At 50.4% G+C, this 25,258-nt stretch overlaps 3 protein-coding genes and 1 long non-coding RNA gene across 9 annotated transcripts; 2 read left to right on the top strand and 2 right to left on the bottom strand.

Moving 5' to 3' along the window:
* The first annotated feature begins 875 nt into the window (after positions 1-875).
* On the top strand, positions 876-5,149 carry LOC103477476 (putative acidic leucine-rich nuclear phosphoprotein 32 family member C). 5 transcript variants are annotated; one of them, XM_017309359.2, is made up of 7 exons: positions 876-1,077; positions 3,503-3,652; positions 3,721-3,843; positions 3,975-4,122; positions 4,196-4,299; positions 4,363-4,429; positions 4,528-5,149. In XM_017309359.2, exons 1-7 carry the CDS (start codon positions 1,024-1,026, stop codon positions 4,605-4,607), a joined length of 726 nt encoding a protein of 241 aa, XP_017164848.1. In that variant the 5' UTR covers positions 876-1,023; the 3' UTR covers positions 4,608-5,149. The 5 variants fall into 5 exon arrangements, with proteins under 5 accessions (XP_017164848.1, XP_081473146.1, XP_008428831.1 ...); XM_081617020.1 differs by having other exon boundaries at positions 3,948-4,122; XM_008430609.3 differs by having other exon boundaries at positions 878-1,077; positions 3,972-4,122.
* Positions 5,150-6,832: 1,683 nt separating this feature from the next.
* Positions 6,833-17,441, bottom strand: plekho1b (pleckstrin homology domain containing, family O member 1b). The gene is made up of 6 exons (XM_081617010.1): positions 17,161-17,441; positions 16,372-16,518; positions 13,296-13,436; positions 11,731-11,835; positions 11,557-11,655; positions 6,833-11,099 (listed from the first exon to the last, which is right to left on the bottom strand). The coding sequence occupies exons 1-6, from the start codon at positions 17,185-17,187 to the stop codon at positions 10,473-10,475; spliced, it is 1,146 nt and encodes a 381-aa protein (XP_081473136.1). The 5' UTR covers positions 17,188-17,441; the 3' UTR covers positions 6,833-10,472.
* LOC103477477 (uncharacterized) lies at positions 11,068-16,323 on the top strand. Its single transcript, XR_014091479.1, has 5 exons — positions 11,068-11,263; positions 11,445-11,883; positions 12,016-12,089; positions 13,384-13,544; positions 15,722-16,323. It is a non-coding gene; the product is annotated as an uncharacterized LOC103477477 (long non-coding RNA).
* Positions 17,442-19,909: 2,468 nt separating the features above from the next.
* Positions 19,910-25,209, bottom strand: crdhl (cone RDH-like). 2 transcript variants are annotated; one of them, XM_008430613.3, is made up of 7 exons: positions 24,785-25,209; positions 22,835-22,969; positions 21,640-21,831; positions 21,414-21,575; positions 21,187-21,342; positions 20,767-20,971; positions 19,910-20,639 (listed from the first exon to the last, which is right to left on the bottom strand). In XM_008430613.3, the coding sequence occupies exons 1-7, from the start codon at positions 24,900-24,902 to the stop codon at positions 20,534-20,536; spliced, it is 1,074 nt and encodes a 357-aa protein (XP_008428835.1). In that variant the 5' UTR covers positions 24,903-25,209; the 3' UTR covers positions 19,910-20,533. The 2 variants fall into 2 exon arrangements, with proteins under 2 accessions (XP_008428835.1, XP_008428837.1); XM_008430615.3 differs by having other exon boundaries at positions 21,223-21,342.
* Between the last annotated feature and the right edge of the window lie 49 nt (positions 25,210-25,258).

The following is a 25,258-nucleotide window of genomic DNA, read 5'->3' as shown; positions in this document are numbered from 1 at the left end:
CAAAATTCAAAATGGCTGTGCATCGTGAGGCTGAGCCTTTAGAGGTCGTCGAACAAACGCACCATGATGATGTTTGTTTTCCAAACTAATGGGGAAGCTAAAACTCCAACTGGTAAATCGAGAGGCTGCTGTGCAGCTCTGACTGACTTCAGTATCCAACATGTCTGCCACCCAAAGTTAAATCATGAAAGTTGAAGCTCTTAAATATTTATTAACCATTCTGACACTTTCTGTATTATTTAACACATAAAATGGAAAAAAAATACACCATTAAAATCTTTGATAATTAGCAAATTGCTGTGGTTTTGAGGCTCAAATCCAAATTTCATTCCCAGATCCAAGACCCGGAATCGCAGAATGAAGAGAAATACAATGCTGGGTAGTATTTTAGCATCAGTAGCTATCCCATTAACAGAAAGTACTGGATTGAATTCAAATTTCCTTCAGCTGGTTTCTGTCTTTTTGCTGCTCATTTTATTTCCTCTTTTGCCCATGTTTTGAGGCATGCTACTCTCAGTTTTAATTTGATCTTTGTATGTTTTACGATTTGATGGTGTAAATATGTAGAAATGTCCAGATCTGATCTGGTTAAAGGAGCTTAGAGGCTGTTGTCATGGTGTCCAGGGGTTTTATTAATGGAAGTTTGTTTCAGTAAATATGGCGTCTACCGGGACAAAGACTTCGCGCCTACAGAGTTTAAACGTTTCATTCTCGCCTTCTCGTTGGTCGTAGTGAAGTCCCGCCTTCATAATTTCCACCAGTTACTGATGAAACATCCACACGGTGCCCTACGACGGAGGGGCTCGTGGAACGTCGGTCTTTGAACCAATGAGAGGATGACTTTATTGAATGTATGAATATTCATGAACTGGTAGGCGTGGTCTGATGGTGGGGGTCGGGCAGCAGCGAACATGGAGGTTTAATCGTCGTCTAATGGCCGCTGAGGAAGGAGAGCTTTACTGAATTGCTTTTAGTTTATCGTTTCTAAGTTAGACTTTTTATCCACTTTATTCGGCCTTCATAATGGAGATGAAGAAGAGAATCAGCCTGGAGCTGAGGAACCGGAGTCCCGCAGAGGTTTGTGATAAAAATAAAGGTGAATTACTTAGTAATTCCCAGAACAAGCAGCCAAAGGATGCAACCCGACATGATGGAAGGGTTCCGCGGGAATCAGGCGTCGCTTCCTCCGCTGCTAACGCGGATGTAGTGGTTAGAAACCCGGCGCCGCGGCGGACCTGGAGCTCGGAGGGAGGCTCGAGTCTCCGCCGCGGTTCCCGCTCCGGTGTCCGTGGACTCCGCCGCGTGCAGATGCTTTCGCTCACTTCTCGTGCGGTGGAGGGGGCGCCTCGCGTGAGCCGAGGACAGCTGCTAGCTAACAGGCGAACCACCGAGATTCTGTTGCGTTTCCGAGCGGCTGAAAGCTCCCCGGGCGGGGTGCTGGCGCCGAGGCTCGGTGGTTCAGAGAAAACTAGCCTGGATGGAGTTAGTCAGTGCCGGTTGCATTCGGTTAAAGGCCGCTGTTAGGAGCTCGAATTGAAACGACTCTCATTGTAACCTTCAGAGTTAAATAGTTGGATTTTGTTGACACTAATGGCGCATTAGACCAGACTCCATGTTCAAAACCGTAACTGACATTTTGCTGGATGTAAACCCAAACTTCGTGTTGGATTCGGGTCGTAAAAATGCTGAAACGTGTTTCCAGGTGTTTCGGATCAGTTCGGCCCAGTTTTAATCCACCATGAGCTGCTTGTCTTGGTGTTTGAATCTTTTAGTCCGCCGTTCGCGCCCACCATGCTGCTGCTGCAGCCCAGCCTCCGGAGAACAGTTGGATTGTGGCGGATTTTAACGCTCATAAACCTGGGAGCGTTTGTTTCCAGACACCCAGATGGTGTTTCCTGGCTGCGGGTTGCTTGTCTCTCCTCTAACCGCCTCAGAGCTGCTGGTGGTCGGTGTCCGAGCGGGAGGGAGCGGCGGTCATGGCGCTGGATGGATGGAGAAAACGAGCTTCAGTCATTTTACCCACAGAAACATGCTTGGATTTTAAAACTTTATCTCGATTTTCAACACATTTAACTAGAAAATAAAACTACAATCTGATTTCACAGAGCGAATAGTTTTACCTGTTAATGTCAGATATTTTTAATTATAACCGATTCTGGTATAAACTAAGATATATTTATTTTAAAAGCTGACGTTAAACTGAGGGAAACAGCCTCAATAATGAACGAACAGCCTGGTTTCAGGGAAGATTTCACCTCATCTGTCCAGTTTTAACACATTTTATTCATTCATTGCTAAGAAAAAACAGTCTCACCAGTTTATCAGGACAGTTCATCATCATTTAAATCTCTTTCTGGTGGGTCAAAGCTACAACCCTGGACCGATTCTGCCCTCTGGTCCAGGAACGAAGCGGTCACTTCAGGTCAGTCTGCCATTCTTGGCCTTTAACGTTTCCCTTCAGCGCGTTGAAGCTGGTTGACTTTCAGCGACCCGGTTCTCAGGTCCAGTTCACACCTGAGTGATTCGACAGTTACCTGCTTCAGATCAGCATCTCCACATCAGAGATTTTCCCCCTGAGTTATGAAGATATGTCTCTAAATGACTGTCGAGATTTACTGCTGTTTTAACACCACAATCTGGGTTTAGGTCCAATTTTACAAAACAGTTTTTGCCGTCAGATGTTAAATTAATAATTATGAAGTTGAACATTGCAGCCACCATTAATGTAAATTCAACTGTGATGCTAATTAGCGACACCAGGCACTGGATAGCTGCTCAGCCTCAGAATGTGTATTTTATTGATGCTGTTTTTGCTCAAGACTTTAAAAATGAGTCAAAATATGTTTTTGAACAACCATTGCTTTTGCATCATTATGTTCCAGATACAATTTAATACTTCATAATTTCATTGCTGCTCAGTCCCTCAGGGGACTCTTGTCCTCTTTGTAACATAAAAATAACTTAAAATTCAATTTGAACATATTTATATATTTCTTGGAATCTAAAGTAATCATTTGATTGTAAGTTGGATGCTCAGAATTAATGCACATAAATTACGTTGTTATTCCTCAGTAATGCCAGTGTCACTCACTGAACTGGGTGTCGCCAAAAATGTTCAAACCAAAATTAGAATTGGCTTTCAGAATTATCACAAATAATTTACTTTAATGTATCATATCTAAAATATATAATTCAGCATAAATATATATTTTTATTATCAACCCAGCTCAGGATTAACATTATTTATCAGCCACTTTCTGACTTGAGGCTCCGTGCAGCAGGTGTAGTTCACACTCTGACCACTAGATGGCATCCAAGCGCTTTAAAAGCCCCCTTAGCATGAGAAGAAGATGAATCAGGTGGAGCCGTAGAAACAAAAACACTGATCAGCAGGTTTTCTTTGCCTCTGGCAGCCATGTTGGATGCTTGGGTTGGGCACTAGTTGATCCTGCTGACTGATCTGGCCCGGCCAGCGGTTCTGACCCGGTCCACCTGTCCCCAGGTGAGGGAGCTGGTGGTGGACAGCTGCCGCTCGGCGGACGGGGAGGTGGAGGGCGTGACAGAGGAGTTCTCGGCGCTGGAGGTCCTCAGCATGGTGAACGTCGGCCTCGGCTCGCTGGCCAAGCTGCCGGCGCTGCCCAAGCTCAGGAAGGTGGGTCCGGTTCCGGAGGGTTCCGGTGCTACTCCGAGCCGGACTCTGACGGGGCCTGTGTGTTTCAGCTGGAGGTGAGCGACAACTCCATCTCTGGAGGTCTGGACGCGCTGGCGGAGAAATGCCCCAACCTGAGCTACCTGAACCTGAGCGGCAACCACATCAAGGAGCTGAGCAGCCTGCAGCCGCTGGTAGGTTCTGACCCGGCTTCAGATGCTTACAGTAAAGTTCTGGCCGGGTTCTGTTTGGGGGTCATGTGTGCCGCTGTGAGTGTGTGCGGTTCTGTTGGACCCAGCTGACCCGGCCTGCCTCCCTGCAGCAGAACCTGAAGAACCTGAAGAGTTTGGACCTGTACAGCTGCGGCGTGACGGCGGCCGATGGTTACCGCGACGCCGTGTTCCGCCTGCTGCCGCAGGTCGTCTACCTGGACGGCTTCGACCCGGACGACAACGAGGTGCCCGAGTCCAACGGTGAGTTTTGGTTCCGGTCCGGTCAGTCCGGTGCTTCTGGTTCCGTGTGTGACGCCGCGCTGCTCTGACCCAGATGAGGATGATGAAGCCGGGCCGCCTGGAGACGAGGATGAGGATGAGGATGAGGAGGAAGGTTCTGAGGTGGGGCTGTCCTACCTGATGAAGGAGGGAATCCAGGTGAGTCTGTGACCTCACAGCCACCAGCAGGGGGCGCTGCAGCCAACACTGCTTGTCTTTCAGGACGAGGAAGATGATGGAGACTATGTGGAGGAAGAGGAAGATGATGAGGAGGAGGAGGAAGATGGAGGTGGGTCTGAAGTAAAGATGTCTGTTCTGGTTCCGGTTCCGGTTCTGGTTCTGGTTCTGCTCAGCCTCTCCGTCTGAGCGCTGTGGTTTCTTCCTCAGAGGATGATGATGCTCCGGCTCAGGGTGAGAAGAGGAAGAGGGACGCAGACGATGAAGGTGATGATGACGATGACGAGTAGAGGACACACCTGGCCCCGACCCTTACCTGCTGACCCCCCCTCCCCCCTCCCCCTGCTGGGCGTGGCCTCGGAGACGCAGACGAGCAGGAAGCCCTGTTACCATGGTAACCAGACGGGAAGCTGTCTGGATGATAATGATGATGATGATGAAGATCCTCCAGTTTTAATCATGAACAGAACCAGAACCATCACAGGTTCTGACCCAGTCCTGGTTCTGATCTGGACCAGAACCAGGACCGGTTCTGCTCCAGTGGCCCGGTTCTGTCAGCCTGACCTTCCAGTGGGAGACTCCATTACCCATGATGCTCAGCGCCTCCTGCAGCGCTGCGCTCTGATTGGACGCCTCTCTGGGACTCTATTGGACTGTTCCTGTTGGCCCCGCCCCCAGCCCCGCCCCTCCCCGTGTACATAGACGTGGCGGTCCTGTAGGTTCTGGTGTCGTCTCGACTTCTGTGACCCAATTTTATTTTTTTATTCCTGTCTTGACCTGATGGTGGCGCTGTAACCGCAGAGAGTTTTTGAATAAAACCACTGAAACCAGACCAGCATGAAGCTTCTCATCCATCAGAACCAGAACCCGGTTCTGACCTGTTGCCATGGCGACTAGACCACAGGAGTTCACCTTTCCTCCTTCTACTCAACTTTCCAGTAGTGTTGTGGTAAACCCTGAGGACAGCTAGCGCCGTTAGCCGTTCAGTCATTAAAATCCACTTCTATTGGTTCTGACCCAGAAACTGGACCCAGTTTGATGTTGCTGGTCTAAACGTTCATAATTTAAAGTTAAACTTGTTCTCCTTCCAGTTGATCATTAAACTGCTGCAGTTCCACGGTTTCACCTGCAGAGGGCGGCTCTGTGCCACTATGCCATAGCGTTGCCATGGCAACCTGGCTTTCAGGCGGTTCTGGTACTTCAGCTTATCATTAGGAAATAATGGCAGTTTATTTCTAAATTGGGTCGGTCACATGACCTGCTGGTCACATGACTTCCTGGTTTCACATCGGCTCCGTGTTGGACCGCACACACACACACACACACACACACACACACACTGAGGAGACGAAGCTTCCTGTTCTCCTTATAAGGAAGAAAGAGACTAAGGAACACAGAAGCACAGAGGGAGTTTTCAGACACCGGCCCTTTAAGAGCGGCCTGCCGCACCGTTACCATGACGCTGAACAAGGTTCTGGTCGGGTTCCATCTGGAGCATCCAGAACATTACAGTTCGGTACGGTGGTGGCAGAGTTGTGCTGTGGGGAGGTCAAAGGTCATCCGGGCTGTTGGTGAGAGCGCAGCGTCTGTCCCGGTTTGACCAAACAAATCAGCCGCACCTGTTGCCTCCTGTGATCTCACGTTGCCGTTGTCATGGAAACGGACATTAAGGAGTTTGCATTCGGTTTGAATACCACCGGGTCCAGACTGGAGCTGAGAAACTCAGGACCAGTTTAAACCAGTTCAAGTGACCCAGTTCTGAACTGGTGCAGCTCAGGCTGCGTTCACACTGCAGACGCCAGAATTGGATCAAATTTTAACTTTGTTTAGGTTGGAACTAAAAGTCTGAACCAGTTCAGACCCAGTGTGACTTAAACTGGTTTAGACTGGTTCAAACCCAGTTTCTACTGGTTTACACCGGTCCAAGCCAGTCGTGTTCTGGGTAATTAAACGGTTCTGATGAACTTCTGCTGCCTCCATTAAACAGAATCTTGATCCAACACAGCAGAACCAGAACTACTTCACTTTATCCTGAAACAATGTCCCATTAAAGTCCTAAATATTTAATCAGCAAGCAAAATATTTGGTTTGTCAGCTAAATATTTAGCTTGAAATTAAACTTTTAGCTTCCCAACTAAATGTTTAATTTGAAGCTAAATATTTACTTTCCATCTAAATAACTTCAAACTAGTTAAGAAATATTTAGCTTTGCTTATTGGTTATTTTTGACTTTTATATATTTCGTAGTATGATCAAGCTAATCCAGGGAGCCGTTAGCATTAGCCAGCTCCTTGTTAGCATTAGCCAGCTCCTTGCTAGCATTAGCCAGCTCCTTGCTAGCATTAGCCAGCTCCTTGCTAGCATTAGCCAGCTCCTTGCTAGCATTAGCCAGCTCCTTGCTAGCATTAGCCAGCTCCTTGCTAGCATTAGCCAGCTCCTTGCTAGCATTAGCCAGCTCCTTGTTAGCATTAGCCAGCTCCTTGCTAGCGCCACAGTGAGACTCCACACATCCAGGTTCACTTTACAGATTTTATTTTAGCACATTAACAGGTCAGAACGCTCAGCTGCTCCGGTGGCTCACAGCTCAACTGAACTACATCTCCCATGATCCCCTGCAGGGTTTAAGGCCACAGGAATACATTTAGACAATGAGCGACTGAGGCAGGAAAACGGCGAAAAATCCACGAGCTCAGGCCAACATCGTACCAATACGGAGCAGAACCAGCTGGTCCAAACGGAACCAGAACCAGTGGTGGTGTTCTGGTTCATGACTGTTGGAGCAGTTTGGGTCGAACCAAAGAAGCAGAACCAGACAGGAGGAAAAGCCGAGTATCCTGCCTGAGGAACCTTCTCCAGCCGGTCCATCAGCTGGAGTCAGCGGTTCTGTTAGAACCCTGAAATGGATCTGTCGGTACCAACCACTCCATAGAGACCATCAGTCTGAGGAAGAAACACAACATGGGAGGTCCGATCCAACACTCTGGATCGAACCAGAATTTTATGGAACAAAGAACCAAAGAACTGTTGGCACATTCAGCCTGGCGGTCCAGCCGATCCGTTTAAATCTACCTGAGAAGCAGCAGGTTCTGGTTCTGAACGGCTTGGGAAAGTCAGAACCAGCTAGAACCTTCTAGAGAACAGGTCAGTTCTGTTCTGCAGAAAGCCAAACGAGCTAAAACTCTAATAGACCTCCTGTTCCCTCTGTGGATCCAACAGAACCTTTGGGCGGTTCTGGACGGCCAGGTTCTCCGCCCAGTGGAGACGGCGCAGAGCAGCAGGTAACATGCGGATGCTACAACCCAACTTGGCACAGATGTTACTGGGGCTTGCTTCTTCGAAAAAACAAAACAAAAAAAAAACTGCCACTGAAACATTCAAGATGGCTGCCATCTTTCAAGATGGCCACTGCTGGAATTTTTTTCACTAAAACTGAAAATATTTATCACAGATGCATACTTTGGTGTTAAATCGTATATAAATTAACCCATGTTTGATAATAAATTTTTTAAAATAGATTTTTCAAGATGGCTGCCATTGTTTCTTTTTGTACTAAAATCACCAATTATATGAATGTGTTTGGTGTCAAGTCACAGCCTACATATTTTGAGACATTAGCATCATATTTTCTTCATCTTATGTTTCAAAATGGCCGTCATGGTTGTTGGATAGTATATGGTTGCAATAAAATCAGTTATTGCCAGCAGTGGGCTAACCGAAATGTTAGCTTCAATGCGCAGCTACAACGTGCGTGACCGTCTCATAAACTCAAGCTACAGTAGTAAATACAAGCTAATGTACATTGTGGACTAGCAGACCGGCAGTTTTTGTGTCGGGACTCGATAAAGAATGTTTCTCCACTGTCAGTGGGGAATCTGTACAGGTGATGTCAGGTATCCTGATTGTGTTTGTGGAACTAAAATTCACAGATTTCCAAACTCTGAAACGGAAAGTCTTGCTTGGATCAAAGCTTGAGCACGACCGTCGTAGGATCAATAAGAACAAAGTGTCTGCTGGTTAAGTATTATTGCTTTGCTGTCTTTGTGTTTAGTGAATGAAAAAGTAGTCAATAATAAACACATCTATTATGAAAACCTTTTAGCCAAGTACAGCATAATGGCAGTACCGATACAACTTCTACATCCTGAAGCCTGCCTGTTACAGCCTTACGTTAGCTGAACAGATCAATATGCAATGTGTACCGTATCTGACATACATTAAAGATTTTATTTCACCTGAAAAGGCTTTTTACTAAACTGTAATCGTGTTAGCCACGCTAGCTTTTACTAAACTGTAATCGTGTTAGCCACGCTAGCTTTTACTAAACTGTAATCGTGTTAGCCATGCTAGCTTTTACTAAACTGTAATCGTGTTAGCCATGCTAGCTTTTACTAAACTGTAATCGTGTTAGCCACGCTAAGCTTTTACTAAACTGTAATCGTGTTAGCCACGCTAAGCTTTTACTAAACTGTAATCGTGTTAGCCACGCTAGCTTTTACTAAACTGTAATCGTGTTAGCTACGCTAGCTTTTACTAAACTGTAATCGTGTTAGCCACGCTAGCACTGAGTACCGTGTATAAGTCCTAGACACATTCGAACCCTCTAAACCATGAATGCCCGACTCACCCAGCCTTGCAAGAACAACAGGCATCAGTGATCTTGTCCACAGCTATATTTATGCTGTTTTCCTCATCGACTGGTAGCATTTAGCTGCACAATGTTAGAGGCATCATGTGGCTAAAACATCTTGATGTCGTCCAAAAAAGACGACATGAACTTGTTGGTTTCCTTGTCGTGGCTGATATTTTGTGAAAATCCAGCAGAAATGCTAAACTAATCGACTCAGGAATACTCTGCAGAGAGTCAGTCGAAATGAAAGACGCCATGTTTACACATAGAAGCTAAGCTTAGCGAGGCTTTGTTTGTGAGACATGAAGTCACGTGGGACCTTCGAGGGGCGTTTCTGGGCGGAGCTTGGTGAGGTCCATTCACTAAACAAGAATCTTAGCTACACTAATGCTAAACCACTAGGTGAATTTAAAAAATTAGCATATTCTATTACTAAACTGCTAAACAAAAAAAGGTTGTCTGTAGTCTTCTTCAAGTCTCCCGTTTTGAAACTGCCATATTTTCTCCTCTTTCCCGCCGCCGTTCTCCCGTATTTTCCCGTGAATTTCCTGTGTTACAGTTACGTCTGACGGTACGGTAGCAGCGGACAGCCAAAAATGTCCAAAACCTGACAGGTGATGCCTGGTGTGGAGCTCCTGACCCTGCTGCATTTTATCACTTTAACATTTCATGAACCGGACGACCGAAACATGAGGTCACATAAAGTTCATCCGAGTCATGAAAATGGGAAACGTTTTATGGCAATAACTGGTTTAAAGGGTGTAAAAAGCAGCAGCCATCTTGAAAAATGGCTGCCATCCTGAAATTCAAGTGGCTGATGGGAAATGCTAATGCTAATGCTATAGCCATACCTGAAAGATTGTCACAGTAATGAGCTGAATAAGAAGGATTGTTCTGATCCAGTCCTGACTGAGGCAGAACCCCTGACCCGGTTTTATCTGCCTCCGTCCAGAACCAGGTTCTGTTGGTTCTGGTCCGCGTCTCAGGACTAGAATGTGGCCGTAGACCCAGATCATTTCCTCCTCTACCAGAACCAGCTCCTGGTAGAGCCGGGCCTCACACCAACCGGGCCTTGAACCAACAGAACCACATCATCTGCATAGACGTCGACTTCCATCAACTTTGTAATAAAAACGTCTGAAACTTTTTTCCCTGCAGATAAAAATCAGCTGGTTTCCTTCAGTCTGTTGGTTCTGATCCGGGTTTGAGATTCTGAACCGGATCAAAACCCAGTAAAAAGCAGCATTTCAATTACAGCAGAACATTAGGTGGGTCCAAACCCAGGAGTCTGTCCAACCAGAACCTCGGGTCAAAGTTCTTCCTGAAGCCACAGAAACCTGAGAAGACACCTGATGTTCAGGTGTTTGTGGGCGGAGCTTCAGGGACCCGGCCAGGTCCAACAGAACAGGAACTTCTGACAGGCTTGATGAGGGAAACGGAATCTGAGGTTCTGCTCTTCGGAACACCCGGGAAGTCTTTAGGACCCAGCAGAGTCCAGAACCGGGCTGTGGTTCTGGTCTGGCCCGGTTCACATCAGGCTCTTACGGTTGGGTTTGGTGCTGTTGGGGCAGCCGGGCTCCAGCTGGCGGTACAGCGCCTTCAGCTCCTGGACCTCGTCCAGAACCTGCCGGGACTGGGTCCAGGCAGCGGCCGCCTCCTTCAGGAGCCGCTCCGCCTCGGCCCGCGGGCCGTCCGGCGCCGGCTTCCCGCCCTTGGCGCCACCCGGCTCGGCGTCGGCCCGGACCTCCAGCAGTAGCCGCTCCGTCCGCTCCAGCTTCTGGTCAATGAGCTCCTGTAGCCGGCCGAGCGGTGCCGCGGTTCTGCCAGTTCCGGTCGGGGTTTGGTTCTTGGCGTCCGGGTTCAGAATCTCGTCCATGGAGGCGCAGCGGTTCTTCTCCGCGGCGCCGAGCCGCCGGTCCGGCTGGGGGGTCTGGGCCGAACCCGTCTTCTCCCACACGGCCGTCTCGCAGGGAAGACTCTGGGACTTGGAGGACGACTCAGCGGTCCGGTCCGCCAGCGACCCGTCCGTCTGGGACCTGGGACAGTCCGGACCGGGCCGGGCCGGTGGTTCTGAGGCGACGCCTTTATGAGACGCGGAGTCCTCCTCCTGGATGAGGTCAAGGGTCAGCATCCCGTCCGAGGAGGAGGTGGACGCCTGGCGGACACACAGGAAACGGGTCACAGCTGGTTCTGAGGAACCGATGAGCCCAGACATCCGGACCCTGAGACAGGAGCTCCATCCGGGCCCTAGGGGGCGCCATCCTGACGCGGAGCTGCGGTTCTTCACCCGGTTCAAACTCAACGGTTACCTAGCAACCGGTAATAACCTGCTAGCTAATTTATTAATTTAATAAAATATTTAGCTTTGCTCGCTAAATATTGTTTTTCTAACTAAACAGTTAGCTCATCAGTTAGCATGCTAACAAGATGTTAGTTTTCTAAGGAAATATTTAGTTGCTGTTCATTTTGACTCTGTGGTTTTAAAAATGGCCGCCCACAGAATCGGTCTGATCCAGAACCAGCAGGACTTTAGTGCTGCGTTGGTGCTGGTTCGGGCCGGATGTTCTGGGTTCTGGACGGAAGTGGGACCTAAAGGAAGGCGTCATACTGACCACAGCCAGCAGGTGGCCTCTGGTGGGCAGCCGGCGGTTATGAGGGATCTTCACTCGGTCTCTGGTCAGGTGAGACAGCTGGGAGTCGTCCACCGTCACCTAGAGGAGCAGAACCCGAGGCTCAGGTCAAACCGGGCCAAATGGAAGGCGGTTCTGTTCTGGTTCTGCTGGTACCTCATCCAGGATCCGGTTCTTGGCTCTGGTGATGGCTGTGTTCAGGACGTTGATCCAGGAGTCCTTCTCCTCCGGGCTGACGGCCAGGAACACCTGGTTGGGCACCTGCAGCACAGGAGGCACCTGGTCAGGGGGCGGGGCTACTGTCCACAGGTGAGCACCAGTGTTAATGTTGCTAATGATGACGATAAGTCAATTATTGACGGCCATTTTTTTCATAATGATGATGATGATGATGATGATGATGAGCTGTTAGTGTCTCAAAACGTTTCTGTCTGTTGTCAGTCCAGCTGAAGCTGCTTCACCTGGTTTGACCCCACCCACCTGAATGATGTCATGATGGACGCAGCGCCGTGCAGGTGACTTACTTCTAATGCTAACTGCTGATGCAACCAGCGCTGCACAATAAATGAGGTGTGTAACCTGTGTCCAGGTGTGTAACCTGTCTCTAGGTGTGTCCAGGTGTGTAACCTGTGTCCAGGTGTGTCCAGGTGTGTAACCTGTGTCCAGGTGTGTAACCTGTGTCCAGGTGTGTAACCTGTGTCCAGGTGTGTAACCTGTCTCTAGGTGTGTAACCTGTGTCCAGGTGTGTAACCCCAGGTGTGTAACCTGTGTCCAGGTGTGTAACCTGTCTCTAGGTGTGTACCTGTGTCCAGGTGTGTAACCTGTGTCCAGGTGTGTAACCTGTGTCCAGGTGTGTAACCTGTGTCCAGGTGTGTCCAGGTGTGTAACCTGTGTCCAGGTGTGTAACCTGTGTCCAGGTGTGTAACCTGTCTCTAGGTGTGTAACCTGTGTCCAGGTGTGTAACCTGTCTCTAGGTGTGTAACCTGTGTCCAGGTGTGTCCAGGTGTGTAACCTGTCTCTAGGTGTGTCCAGGTGTGTAACCTGTGTCCAGGTGTGTCCAGGTGTGTAACCTGTGTCCAGGTGTGTAACCTGTGTCCAGGTGTGTAACCTGTGTCCAGGTGTGTCCAGGTGTGTAACCTGTGTCCAGGTGTGTAACCTGTGTCCAGGTGTGTCCAGGTGTATAACCTGTCTCTAGGTGTGTCCAGGTGTGTAACCTGTGTCCAGGTGTGTAACCTGTGTCTAGGTGTGTAACCTGTCTCTAGGTGTGTCCAGGTGTGTCCAGGTGTGTAACCTGTGTCCAGGTGTGTCCAGGTGTGTAACCTGTGTCCAGGTGTGTAACCTGTGTCCAGGTGTGTAACCTGTCTCTAGGTGTGTCCAGGTGTGTCCAGGTGTGTAACCTGTGTCCAGGTGTGTAACCTGTGTCCAGGTGTGTAACCTGTGTCCAGGTGTGTAACCTGTGTCCAGGTGTGTAACCTGTCTCTAGGTGTGTCCAGGTGTGTAACCTGTGTCCAGGTGTGTAACCTGTGTCCAGGTGTGTAACCTGTGTCCAGGTGTGTAACCTGTGTCCAGGTGTGTAACCTGTGTCCAGGTGTGTAACCTGTGTCCAGGTGTGTAACCTGTGTCCAGGTGTGTAACCTGTGTCCAGGTGTGTCCAGGTGTGTAACCTGTGTCCAGGTGTGTCCAGGTGTGTAACCTGTGTCCAGGTGTGTCCAGGTGTGTACCGTGTTGCCCGGTGAGCTGCAGCGCTGCAGTCTGAACTTGCTGTGGTTCTTCTTGCTGCGGCTCTTGTTCTTCCTGATCTCTTCGCAGCGTTCGTAGTCGGACAGGTCCAGAACTTCATCGGCCCGGCCCAGTTCCTTCACCTGGACACACACAGGAAGTACCGGTAACTGACTGAGGAGGCGGAGCTTGGAGGATCAACATCAGGTTCCCTTCGGTCACCAGGATGGGCGACGGTTTGATCTGGCCAGGTGAGGCTGGTTGTCATGGTAACTGTGAGGTACGGTGGTGGCAGGTGGTGACGTGGACCTGCTGGGCCGCTGCAGAACCAGAACCGCTCTGGAACCTCCAGAACCTTTACCGGGTCAGAACCAAACCCAGTCCTCACTCTGATCACCTGCAGCTTCATCTCAGTCCGTCTGTCTCCATGGAAACGGCATCCATTATTGAGCAGCCTTAAGCTGAGACTTCCTGGGAGGGAGGCCACGCCCCCTGCTGGTTCCACTGGGCTCTGGCTCGACCCGGCTGCCGAGCAAAACCAGCAGGTTCAGGTATCGGGGGGCATTGGCCACCCAGAGTCAGCCATGGCCCCCAGCAGCAGGAGCGCTAAGACGCTAGCTGGGTTTGCACCTGTGTGGCAGCAAAGGAGCCCAGCAGCTGCTGCTGCTGCTGCTGCTGCTGCAGCAGAATCATGGCAGCAAACCAGCAAAACGCAAAAAACTTTGCAGTTTCCCCCCAAACTAACTGAATTAGTTGAGTAAAGCTGCTTGATGCAGGTAAGGTTAGCTGAAAGATGACTAGCTAAGACCACTAGCTGTTCACTAGCTGTTCACTAGCTGTTCACTAGCTGTTCACTAGCTGTTCACCTAGCTGTTCACTAGTTGTTCACTAGCTGTTCACTAGCTGTTCACTAGCTGTTCACTAGTTGTTCACTAGCTGCTCACTAGCTGTTCACCTAGCTGTTCACTAGCTGTTCACTAGCTGTTCACTAGTTGTTCACTAGCTGTTCACTAGCTGTTCACTAGTTGTTCACTAGTTGTTCACTAGCTGTTCACTAGCTGTTCACTAGTTGTTCACTAGCTGCTCACTAGCTGTTCACCTAGCTGTTCACTAGCTGTTCACTAGCTGTTCACTAGCTGTTCACTAGTTGTTCACTAGCTGTTCACTAGCTGTTCACTAGCTGTTCACTAGTTGTTCACTAGTTGTTCACTAGCTGTTCACTAGCTGTTCACTAGTTGTTCACTAGCTGCTCACTAGCTGTTCACCTAGCTGTTCACTAGCTGTTCACTAGCTGTTCACTAGCTGTTCACTAGTTGTTCACTAGTTGTTCACTAGCTGTTCACTAGCTGTTCACTAGTTGTTCACTAGCTGTTCACTAGCTGTTCACCTAGCTGTTCACTAGCTGTTCACTAGCTGTTCACTAGCTGTTCACTAGCTGTTCACTAGCTGTTCACTAGCTGTTCACTAGCTGTTCACTAGCTGTTCACTAGTTGTTCACTAGCTGCTCACTAGCTGTTCACCTAGCTGTTCACTAGCTGTTCACTAGCTGTTCACTAGCTGTTCACTAGCTGTTCACTAGCAGCCTGCAGCTTCTGACGGTGTTGATGTTCAACACCATCAGGTTACATTGAGTAACGTTTTCTGGAAAAAAGGTTCTTGTAAGAGTAGTTTCACTGCTGGACTGTTTTCAGCCGGGCTGATCAGAACCAGAACCAGAACCTCTGCTCTGCTCTGAGCCTGTCTGCGTCCCGGGGCGTTTGTTCCCGCCGATGTTGCATCATCGATTGATAATCAATACTCTCTGAGTTCGGTTACATAATGAGCCGCGCTGACCTCCAACGTCTGGCTGTCCAGCAGGACGCTTCTGGTCCGGAACCAGAACCGCCTGGTGGAACCACACGGATCCAGAACTTTCTGAAGTTCTTATGATTTTAGACAAAGACATGAGTCAGCTCCTTCTGACCTGAGTGACCCCAGGTGACCTCAGGTGACCCCAGGTGACCCTGAGTGACCTCAGATGACCTCATGCGCCGATCTCCTCGGATTGTTTGCAAATCTGTGATGAACTGATTTGAGAAACAAATTGAAATCCAGAACCGAGTCGGACCGACCCGCTTCATCGCCGAGGGCCAGCTGGTTGCCATCGGTTACCTCTGGAGCTAGGGGTCTTACTGTGGTTACCGTGGAAACCAGCAGCCCCCCCTCACTAGAAGAAACACAGACCGGCTGATCTGAAACCGGGTCAGAACCACCTGAACGGTTCTGTTGATCCGCTTCCCACTTACTGAAATGGGAACTGGGAAAACTTTCCTCCCGGTTTGGACCTCTGAAGGTTCTGACTAGCAGTGAATCGGGTCAAAAGGTTCTGAAGGTCCGGCTTGGTTTTGGTTCCTCTGTGGTTCTGATCAAGTTATTTCTGATCGGACAGGAAGACGGGCGCCGCAAACAGGAAGAGGCTGGTCGCCGTGGCAACGCTCTGAACCAACACACCAGGCCTAATATGGTGCCGACAGGAAGAGGAACCTGAACGCATCACAGCAGCAGAACCAGCTCTGTTCTGCAGTTCCCTGCAGTCTGGGTCTGGCTTAGGAGGAGAACCGTCAGAACCAACAGAACCAGACGCTTTGGGTTCTAACTCACTGCAGTGAGACCAGGAGGTTCTAATCTCTGGTTCTGTGAAGCGGGTCCAGCTCGACAGTGAAACCGGATCTTTCTGTGTTCCTCTCAGACTGAAACCGGATTCCTGTCAGCAGCAGGAAGTGGAGGGGAACCGGATGGAACAGAACCAGAACCCAGAGGAACACCAGCTTCTGCCGGGTCCAGTAGAACTCTGAGGTTCTGAATGTTCTTCAGACTGAAACATGCAGAAAGTGTCCAGAGTCCAGTTCAAAGGTCATGACGCCCCAGCCACCACTCTAAGCCCCGCCCGCTCCGCTCTAAGCCCCGCCTCTCGTGACATAAGCCCCGCCCGCTCCGCTCTAAGCCCCGCCTCTCGTGACATAAGCCCCGCCCGCTCCGCTCTAAGCCCCGCCTCTCTAAGCCCCGCCCGCCCCGCTATAAGCCCCGCCCCTGACTCACCTCCTTCTCACAGATGAACAGCTGGTCTCCTTTCAGAACCACGAAGCGGTTCTTCCAGATCTCCCTGAAGATCCCCTTCCCACAGAACTTCCTGATCCAGCCCGTTTTGTCCGGTGCTGGGTTCTGCTGGCCGGGTTCTGCCGGACCCTGAAACAGGAAACAGGAAGCTGACCTCTGACCTGCGTGGTTCTGATTAGAACATGAGCCTATCAGCAGAAGACAGAGATCTGACAGGTGGTGCGTTCAGGGTCCTCCTGGCTGCTTTCAGGCTACCAATCATTTATTCTAACTAGTCTGTGATGCGTTCAAGGTCCTGATTGTTAATTCCTATCACTCCATGATGCGTTCAGGACCCTGGTTGTTTATTCCAACGGGTCTGTGGTGCGTTCAGGTGTCAAATGTTAGTTATCTGACCCTGTGGATGTGTGTAATGTGAGCTTTTAAGCTGTTGGCAGATTAACTGTCACTCTGCTCTGGGTTCCCCTCTCAGCTTCCTGATTTACTGACACATCTGTTTACACCTGAACGCATCGCCCCTCTCTGCTTACGAGTTTTATTTGTTTTTAATAACTTTTTAAAGTCTGTACACCAAACCTAGCAGAACCGGACCGCTTTAAACTGCACAATAACAAACCATACCTTTCTTCTGAAAGTCGGAAACAGAGTCTGCAGCAAATAGCGGCTTTTATGGCCTTCAGAATAAAAGCTCAACCTAATCCTGGGGCTTTTGTTCCTCCAGATTCGGTTTAACGGTAAAAAGCATCCAGTACCGGTTCCGTTAGGACTCACCCGTTTCCCGGAGCTGTTCTTCTTCATCGTGGGGGCTGTCAGGATGCCGGAAACGCGACTTCTCCCACTTTCACACAACTCCGTTATTCGTCCACGCAGCGCTGCGGAGCGGCAGCCGCCGATGGGAGAGCGCTGAAGCCGGGGAAAGTTCCGCAGGGAGACCGGAGACTCCCACTCTGCTCCGCCGCTCCTCCGCTCGCTGTCCGCGGGGTTGACAGACTGACCGACCCGCCGCCGCCGGGCTCCGCTTCACTCTGAGCAGCCAGCAGCAGCTCCGGGGGTCGGTGTCCGATTACTCCTCCTCCTCCTCCTCCTCCTGTGGACTCCCCGCTGGCTCAGCGGCTCCTCGGCAGCATCACAGCGCCCCCCGCTGGCGCACAGCGGAACCGGATTACCCGGAACCTGAGGCCGGTCCCGCCTCAGTTTGGAGCCGCTCTGGCATCAGGTCCAGGATGAAGGCATCAGCTGGAGGTTCTGAGATCTGGACCATGACCAGATGGCGGTTCTGGTCCGATTCAGATGGAACTCAACTGGACCCCTGGTTCTGTCCAGCAGCAGATGTTTCCTCAGCAGGGATTCCTCCAGAAAACCTGCTGAGCCCGGTGGTCGGGGCGTCGAGGCGGTCCACCGGGTTTTTGTATTAAAAGATGTTCAGTTGACAGGAAATGTAAAAGTATTACCTACAGGAAAACATCTCCAGTGAAATTTAAACCCACAATTAGCCTAAAAACAACAGATTTGCTCTTCTGTTTAATCCACATTAAGTCAGCAGCTCCATCAGGGCTTCAGGGCCCCATAAACTCTAATATTTTAAAACAGATCCATAAATGTAACATTTGTTTATTGAATCAATGCTGTTAAAGTTTATTCAGTTGTTTAGGCATACATAAATGATTTTAAATTGTTTAACATTTAGATCCAACATTTTAAGGAGCTGGCTGGTTTACTTTGTAAAACTTCAAATAATATTCATAGTTAGATTGTTTTGTTACGCAACAAACGGGAGATTTAATTCAGAGCTGCTAATGTGGCTTTAGCAGCTCTAACATTTCGTGTCTGTTGAGGTTTTAATAATCGTCACAGAAACTATTCTGATTGGTCGAGTTTATGGACGAGTTTCTCAGATCTCCACGCGCATCAACTCTAAGTAGACGACGCATTTGATATGGTTTGATGCATCGTGTAACCGGAAAAATACTAAAAATAATATAAAATCAGCGCGATGCGTTACAGACCGGAGAGGCTGAAGCTCCTCACCGTGCTGAACCTGCATGATGAGGTTAGCGCTGCTCGTTCTCCACTTACGCTCCGACCACAGACATAAACTTTACAGGGAAGACGGACACAGAGCCACACGCTGGGCGGCATGTTGAGATGTAAACGCTGCATGTAATTGTTCGTTCACAAAGATAAATCATTCTCACCACAACGCGACCTCTGAATTCACTACAAGTTATTCCTGCGGTTCACATTGAGCTGCAACCAGAGCTAACGCGGCGGGTTTTACACTCTTACCTAGAGTTCTCCATAGGATCATAATTCCTCACACTAGGTTGATGTAAATATCCATACAGGTCAGCCTGCGTCCAGTTTGAGTGAAAGGAGGCGCCAGCTGTGTGATTGGTGGGGTTTAAATGCATAAACTATAAACCTATCTACTATAAACATATCTATTATAAACATATCTATTATAAACCTGTCTATTATAAACATATCCTTTAGGAATAAATCTGCTCTGCTAGTGAAATGCTAAGAGCAACAGAGACGCTTGCAGCTCGGCTCTAGAAACGTAAACAGTAACGGTTAGCCTGGCGGTGGGGCTAGTAAAGCATGGCGGGCCGCCAGGCTCATGATACACTGGGGGAAACCTGCTCAGATCCCGGTTCTGCTCTGGAAGCTGACAGATGTTGGACGGCTCCCAACTGATGCGAGTCGGTTTCAGGGTCGGCCCGGCTCTGCAGCTATCCTGTAGGTCCAGTCTGACCCGTCAGGATAGACCACCGTCCTGCTCATCAGAACCAGAGGTCCAGAACCAGAGGTTCGGCCCTGATCAGAACCAGAGGTCCAGCCTGAATCTCCTCCACTTCCTGTTGGTTCTGGAGGATATTTGATTTCTGCTCCATCAGAACCAACCTGACCCGTTTTCCGGACCAGAACCTCTGCAGTTCCAGCCGGTACCAGGTTCTCTCACTGGTTCTGGAGTGTTAATGAGCTCACAGATGTTCTGATGGGATCCAGAACCCACATTGTCATGATGTCCAGTTGTTGATTCAGTCTGGAGGGAAATGTTGATCCGACCAATCAGAGAACAGAAACTGAAGTTAGAGGTGAACCAGCTGCTTCTGATTTGATTAACCCTTTAGGGACAGACCTCACCTCCACCTGCGACGGTCCGACCAGACGGCTCACACTCTAAAACTGAAACCCTCTGCATCACTGGCTAACCTCCCCCTGAACATGCATCAGGCGACAGTGGAGAGGAAAACTCCACTTGAACAAGGAGAAACCTCCAGCAGAACCAGAACCAGGCTCAGTGGGAGAATGCATCACCACCTAGAGTCCGGTTCGGGTGTGTAACAGCGCCCCCTGGAGTCCGGATTCTTTCCTGGAAGATTATTTCCCACTTAAACCAACCAGAGGTTCTGAAGTTCTGGTCTGAACTCGAAGACGGTAGAACCAGGTGTGATGTCTTAGAACCTGACAGATTTGAATCAAACATGAAGGAGTTGGACTGACCAGCTGTGAAACATCTGGTAATAAACATCTTTATTACCAACCAACAGTTGGAGCATGCTCAGTAAAGACTTCCTGTTTCAGACACATCGAGGGAGAAACAGACAGAAAATCAAAGAAACATGAAAGGGGAGGTTCTGGAGGGACCATGAAGATGTCCGGCACCGTGGAACCGGCCAACCAGTGGTCTGCACACAGGATGCCACATGTTGCTATGGTTACACGTTTTACCACCTACGTTGATGAAGCAGACAGCACTTCCTGTCCAGCTGTCCAGGTGTACTATAGAGTTTTCAGCTGGACCAGAGTTCAAAGGTTCAGACACCAGAAGGGATCCGTTCCGTTTGAAGGTACCAGGCGGTTCTGGGGTGAACGGGCCGTCAGTCCTGGAGGAAGCAATTTGGATGATACAACAAGCTGGACAAGGAAGCTTCAGAGTCAAGCTGGTTTCTTTCTGTCAACCGGTCGGGGCCGGTTCAACGACCTCGGGTTCAACTTGGTACCAGACTAGGGGAACGTTTGTTTCCTGGGTTGGACCGGACCACTTAAGCACCGGTCCTGTTTGGACCTGAAGGGAATGTTCTTCCTCGCTCTGTGCAGAGGGGCACTGCTGTCGTCTCTTCCTGTGTCAGCCAGCAGGTCAGCAGGTGTCCGTCAGTCTGACCAATCGGGCGCTCTCCTCCCACAGCCTCCAGGCTGCCTCATCGTCCTGTCCCTCCGGCGCCGCCTCCTTCTCTGCACAGTCACTGTGGACACAGAAGGTTCTGGATGTCACTCGGTCCACCAGGGTAAAACTTCCACAAAACAGTCGAAAGTCCATCTGACCAGGTAAAACCGAACGCCTTGGTGCTGAATCTAAGCCCCGCCTCCTACCTGAAGTATCGGCCTGAAAGTTCCTCCAGGCCCGGCGTCACGGCACAGAACACGCTGGTCTGGCTGCCCTCCCAGGGAGTCTTCATTAGCAGCAGGGCAGGAAGCCTCAGCAGCGCCCCCAGCAGGGGGAACCAGCCCTCTACATGGCGCCCCAGCTCAGTCCGGATCACCCCGGGATGAAGACAGAAGGCTGACACGCCAGAACCTGTGGAACAAGTGAGGATACAGTTAGGAACCAATCACAGCACAGTGCTGATGACGTCATCTTCAGTGTTCATGAAGGCAACGGGGTGGATGGGGGGAGGGAATCAGTTGGGGTGGAGGGTGGCGATTGTCATGCAGATGGTTGGTCTTCTCAGGGTCTAGTTAAAGGACTGGACTTCTTCTCTTGCCTTCGAGCCAGAGGTGAGCTGCTCTCACCTCTGGCTCGAAGGTTGCTGTAGTGTTTGTGTGAACCTCTGAGACGTCGAGCCAGCTCTCGGGTGAAGAGGACGTTGGCCAGCTTGCTCTGCCGGTAGCTCTCCAGCGCGCTGTACGGCCGCCGGCCGAAGAACAAGTCGTCAAAGTTGATCTGACCTGGGAACAGAACAGCCTTCAGCCATCTGCAGGGATCACACACGTTCAGATGCTGAGGTCAGAGGTCACACCTCCCCGGTGGGCAATAGATGACACGTTGATCACACGGCTGGGGGTGGAGCTCTTCAGCAAAGGCAGCAGCAGATTGGTCAACAGGAAGTGACCCAGGTGATTGACAGCTATCTGAGTCTCAAAGCCATCTTCTGTGATCCATTTAGGGCACATCATCACACCTGCAGGATGTAGACAGGTGAGCACAGAGACAGACAAGGACCCAGACGGGACAGGTGAGCTCGCCTGCATTGTTGACCAGGATGTCCAGTCTGTCCTCACTGTCCAGGAAGTCCTTGGCGAACTGTGAGACGGAGTAGACGGAGGCCAGGTCCAGGTGTCTGATCACCACGTTCCCGTTTCCGGTAGACTGCCGGATCTCGTCCGCTGCCCGCTCGGCCCGGCTCAGGTCCCTGCAGGCCATCACCACCCGGGCTCCTGGAGAGGCCACACCTGCTGCTCAGGAGCTGATGATGGGTTTACCTGACAGCTATTATGCCCAGGAGATGAGCCCAGCGGAGCGGATTAGCTCTGATATCCTCCTGGATGATGGAGGAAGCTCCTCCCAGCTTCAGGGTCTCTGCCTCATCCCTGCTGCTGATGGACTGGGGACCAGAGTCCAACAGCAACCGGTCAGAACTTTAAACCCTTTTGAAAGGGAAACTCCGCCTCTGACAGTAAAACTGCCACCAAAGTGGGCGGAGCCAAGAGACAGAGGGGCGTGGCTACAGGTGGGGATGAGCAGGGCTGTGGTCAAGATAGTCCTGTTGAAAACTTACTAACTTTTCAGACCCTTTTTACCAAAAAACCAACTAGGGACAAATGTAGCGACATGGTTCTTTGTTGGGGTTCCTCCTGACTCCACAGGGTGGCGCTGTGTCCACACGTAGCCACGTCTCTCTAAAGACAGATAAATCCACCACACACAAAGGGTTAGTTTCAGGAAAGCTTTGATCAGCATGAACCAATCTGCCACTTAGGAGGCAGTGCTAAATCCTGTCAGCCAATCAGAATGCTCCAAAACCACCAGCACTTCCTGGTAGGAATCAGCCAGGAGGTCCATCCATGTGTTGACCTGCTTTCAAGCTGAGTTTTAATGCAACACGAGTCGATTAGGAATCGTGTGGAAGTGAGTTTGTGGACAGATCGGTTTCCTCAAACATCCTGAGTTTTTGGGGTATTGAACGTTTTCCCAGTTATCAGATGAGAACTGGAACCGTCCCCAACAGGAAGACTCGCCTGCAGTACCACAGTTCAGCACTGAGAGGGCAGCACTGAGACAGCGTTGGGCAGAACCATGTCGTCACCAGTATGATACGGTTAGTTACATTAATGTTCCCATAAACAGCGTTTGGGTTCTGGACCCGTCAGAACCTCCCTTGGTAGCAGCCAGGTTGAACCGGAGCACACCTTTCCACCAGGTGAGCAGCAGCCGTCTCACCTCTCCCTGCCAGGTCTCTGCAGGTCTCCTTCCCGATGCCCGTGTTCGCTCCGGTCACCAGAACCGTTTTCCCATCCAACCGGACCGAACAACGGCACACTCCACCTGCGATCCACTTCCTGAGCACCACCACACCTGGAGACGGACAGACAGGTGAGGCCGTGAAGAACAGCTGGAACAGCTGGATCTGGGAACTGCGCTTCACATCTCGTAGAAATGATTCCTCTTCAGGCCACCAGGGGGCAGAGGTTGATGTTCCTGTGGTAAACAGGTAAAGTTTGGCTCCAAGCAGCTTCACAGCAGCGCTGCTCCCCCTGCTGGAGCTCAGGCAGAACTACAGCACCTCCTGGGCTAATAGCGTTAGCTCTGTGTCTCCAGATGACCTCTGACCCTCCTGCTTTGCTGGGAAATCTTTATATTAACATTGATAGCAAAATAATTAACTGATCAGAGTCTTTATCATCCTGTTTGGGCCAGCAAAGAATTTAAACTAAATGAAACATCATCAGAACCAGAACCTGGAGGTTCTCCTTCGCTGAGGTGCTGCAGCAGAGAATCAAACTCAGCAGCTGCTGCAGACGACCCGCCGACAACAACCCGGACCGGACCGATATGAGACCGGACCGATATGAGACCGGACCGGACCGATATGAGACCGGACCGATATGAGACCGGACCGGACCGATATGAGACCGGACCGATATGAGACCCGACCGGACCAATACGAGACCGGACCGATATGAGACCGGACCGGACCGATATGAGACCGGACCGATACGAGACCCGACCGGACCAATACGAGACCGGACCGATATGAGACCGGACCGGACCGATATGAGACCGGACCGATACGAGACCGGACCGATATGAGACCGGACCGATACGAGACCCGACCGGACCAATACGAGACCGGACCGATATGAGACCGGACCGATACGAGACCCGACCGGACCAATACGAGACCGGACCGATATGAGACCGGACCGATATGAGACCGGACCGGACCGATATGAGACCGGACCGATATGAGACCGGACCGGACCGATATGAGACCGGACCGATATGAGACCGGACCGGACCGATATGAGACCGGACCAATATGAGACCGGACCGGACCGATATGAGACCGGACCGGACCGATATGAGACCGGACCGATATGAGACCGGACCGATACGAGACCGGACCGATACGAGACCGGACTGATATGAGACCGGACCAATATGAGACCGGACCGATATGAGACCGGACCGGACCGATATGAGACCGGACCAATATGAGACCGGACCGGACCGATATGAGACCGGACCGGACCGATATGAGACCGGACCGATACGAGACCGGACCGATATGAGACCGGACCGATACGAGACCGGACCGATATGAGACCGGACCAATATGAGACCGGACCGGACCGATATGAGACCGGACCGGACCGATATGAGACCGGACCAATATGAGACCGGACCAATACGAGACCGGATCGGACCAGACCGGACCGATATGAGACCGGACCGATACAAGACCGGACCGATATGAGACCGGACCGATATGAGACCGGACCGATACAAGACCGGACCGATATGAGACCGGACCGATATGAGACCGGACCAGACCGGACCGATATGAGACCCACCGGTTAGAAAGGCTGGTGGAAAAACGCTTTAAGGGAGAAATCATCTCAACATGCCTGCAGGTAGTGGCAGCATCATGCTGACTGGAGAACCAGCCTGATATTATGGGATGGTCTATATACAAATCCATGCCACACTTTTCAGATTCTACTGTAAGATGTGAAAACATGATTCATCAAAACTTCAGGGAGGAAAACCTACGAAGCTTTTTATCTAAACGAGATAAAAAATAATTCTTATTAATAATTAATGTATCGTTTATAAACTGGAGATCCGGTTCTTTCTAGTCTCGGTTCCGGTCGGGTAAAATGTTCTTACAGATCAGAGTGACTCCCACTGCGGCTCCACACGTCAGCAGGATGCCTCCGGGCCCTGGGTCCGACCCGCCGCCGGGCCACGGCAGAACCAGGAACTCCTCTGGAGCTGCGGCTTCCATCCCTGCAGGTCGGCGCAGACTGAGTGGAGCTGAGCAGAACCGACCCAGAGGACAACGGATTAACAGATTGGAGCAGATTATGGATCAGAGCTGCTCTGGGATCAGTTACCAGCTGAAGAACCGGAAGGATTAGAATGGCAGAAAACCACACAAATAGAACTGGGCCAGAACCAGATCTGTACCGCAACAAACTAGAACCGGGTCTGCTGTACATTATGGAGCTGTCTCCTGGGACAGACATGCTGGACAGCAGATGTTCCCTCTCCCGTTCTCTAGAGGGCGACTCAGGAACCTGGAGCTCACAATGAACACAAATCATCATGTAGCTAACATTAGCCAGACCTCATGTAGCTAAC

This window comes from Poecilia reticulata, chromosome 16 (genome assembly GCF_904066995.2).
Source record: "Poecilia reticulata chromosome 16, P_reticulata-male-v2, whole genome shotgun sequence".
NCBI lineage: Eukaryota > Metazoa > Chordata > Actinopteri > Cyprinodontiformes > Poeciliidae > Poecilia > Poecilia reticulata.
The sequence above is the reverse complement of the archived record's forward strand: the minus strand, read 5'-3'. Positions and strand labels throughout refer to the sequence as shown.

Bases quoted from the DNA above. Each gene is read 5' to 3' on its own strand.
- plekho1b (XM_081617010.1), bottom strand. From the start codon at position 17,187: ATGAAGAAGAACAGCTCCGGGAAACGG. The intron at 13,437-16,371 runs GTGAGTCAGGGG...GTGTGTGTCCAG, and splicing joins TGTTCATCTGTGAGAAGGAG to GTGAAGGAACTGGGCCGGGC. The intron at 11,656-11,730 runs GTACCAGCAGAA...CTGCTCCTCTAG, and splicing joins AGAACCGGATCCTGGATGAG to GTGACGGTGGACGACTCCCA.
- crdhl (XM_008430613.3), bottom strand. From the start codon at position 24,902: ATGGAAGCCGCAGCTCCAGAGGAGTTCCTGGTTCTGCCGTGGCCCGGC. The intron at 22,970-24,784 runs GTAAGAACATTT...GTCCGTCTCCAG, and splicing joins AGTGGGAGTCACTCTGATCT to GTGTGGTGGTGCTCAGGAAG. The intron at 21,343-21,413 runs GTGTGACCTCTG...TTCTGTTCCCAG, and splicing joins ATCTATTGCCCACCGGGGAG to GTCAGATCAACTTTGACGAC.
- LOC103477476 (XM_081617020.1), top strand. From the start codon at position 1,024: ATGGAGATGAAGAAGAGAATCAGCCTGGAGCTGAGGAACCGGAGTCCC. The intron at 1,078-3,502 runs GTTTGTGATAAA...ACCTGTCCCCAG, and splicing joins GGAACCGGAGTCCCGCAGAG to GTGAGGGAGCTGGTGGTGGA. The intron at 3,653-3,720 runs GTGGGTCCGGTT...TGTGTGTTTCAG, and splicing joins CGCTGCCCAAGCTCAGGAAG to CTGGAGGTGAGCGACAACTC.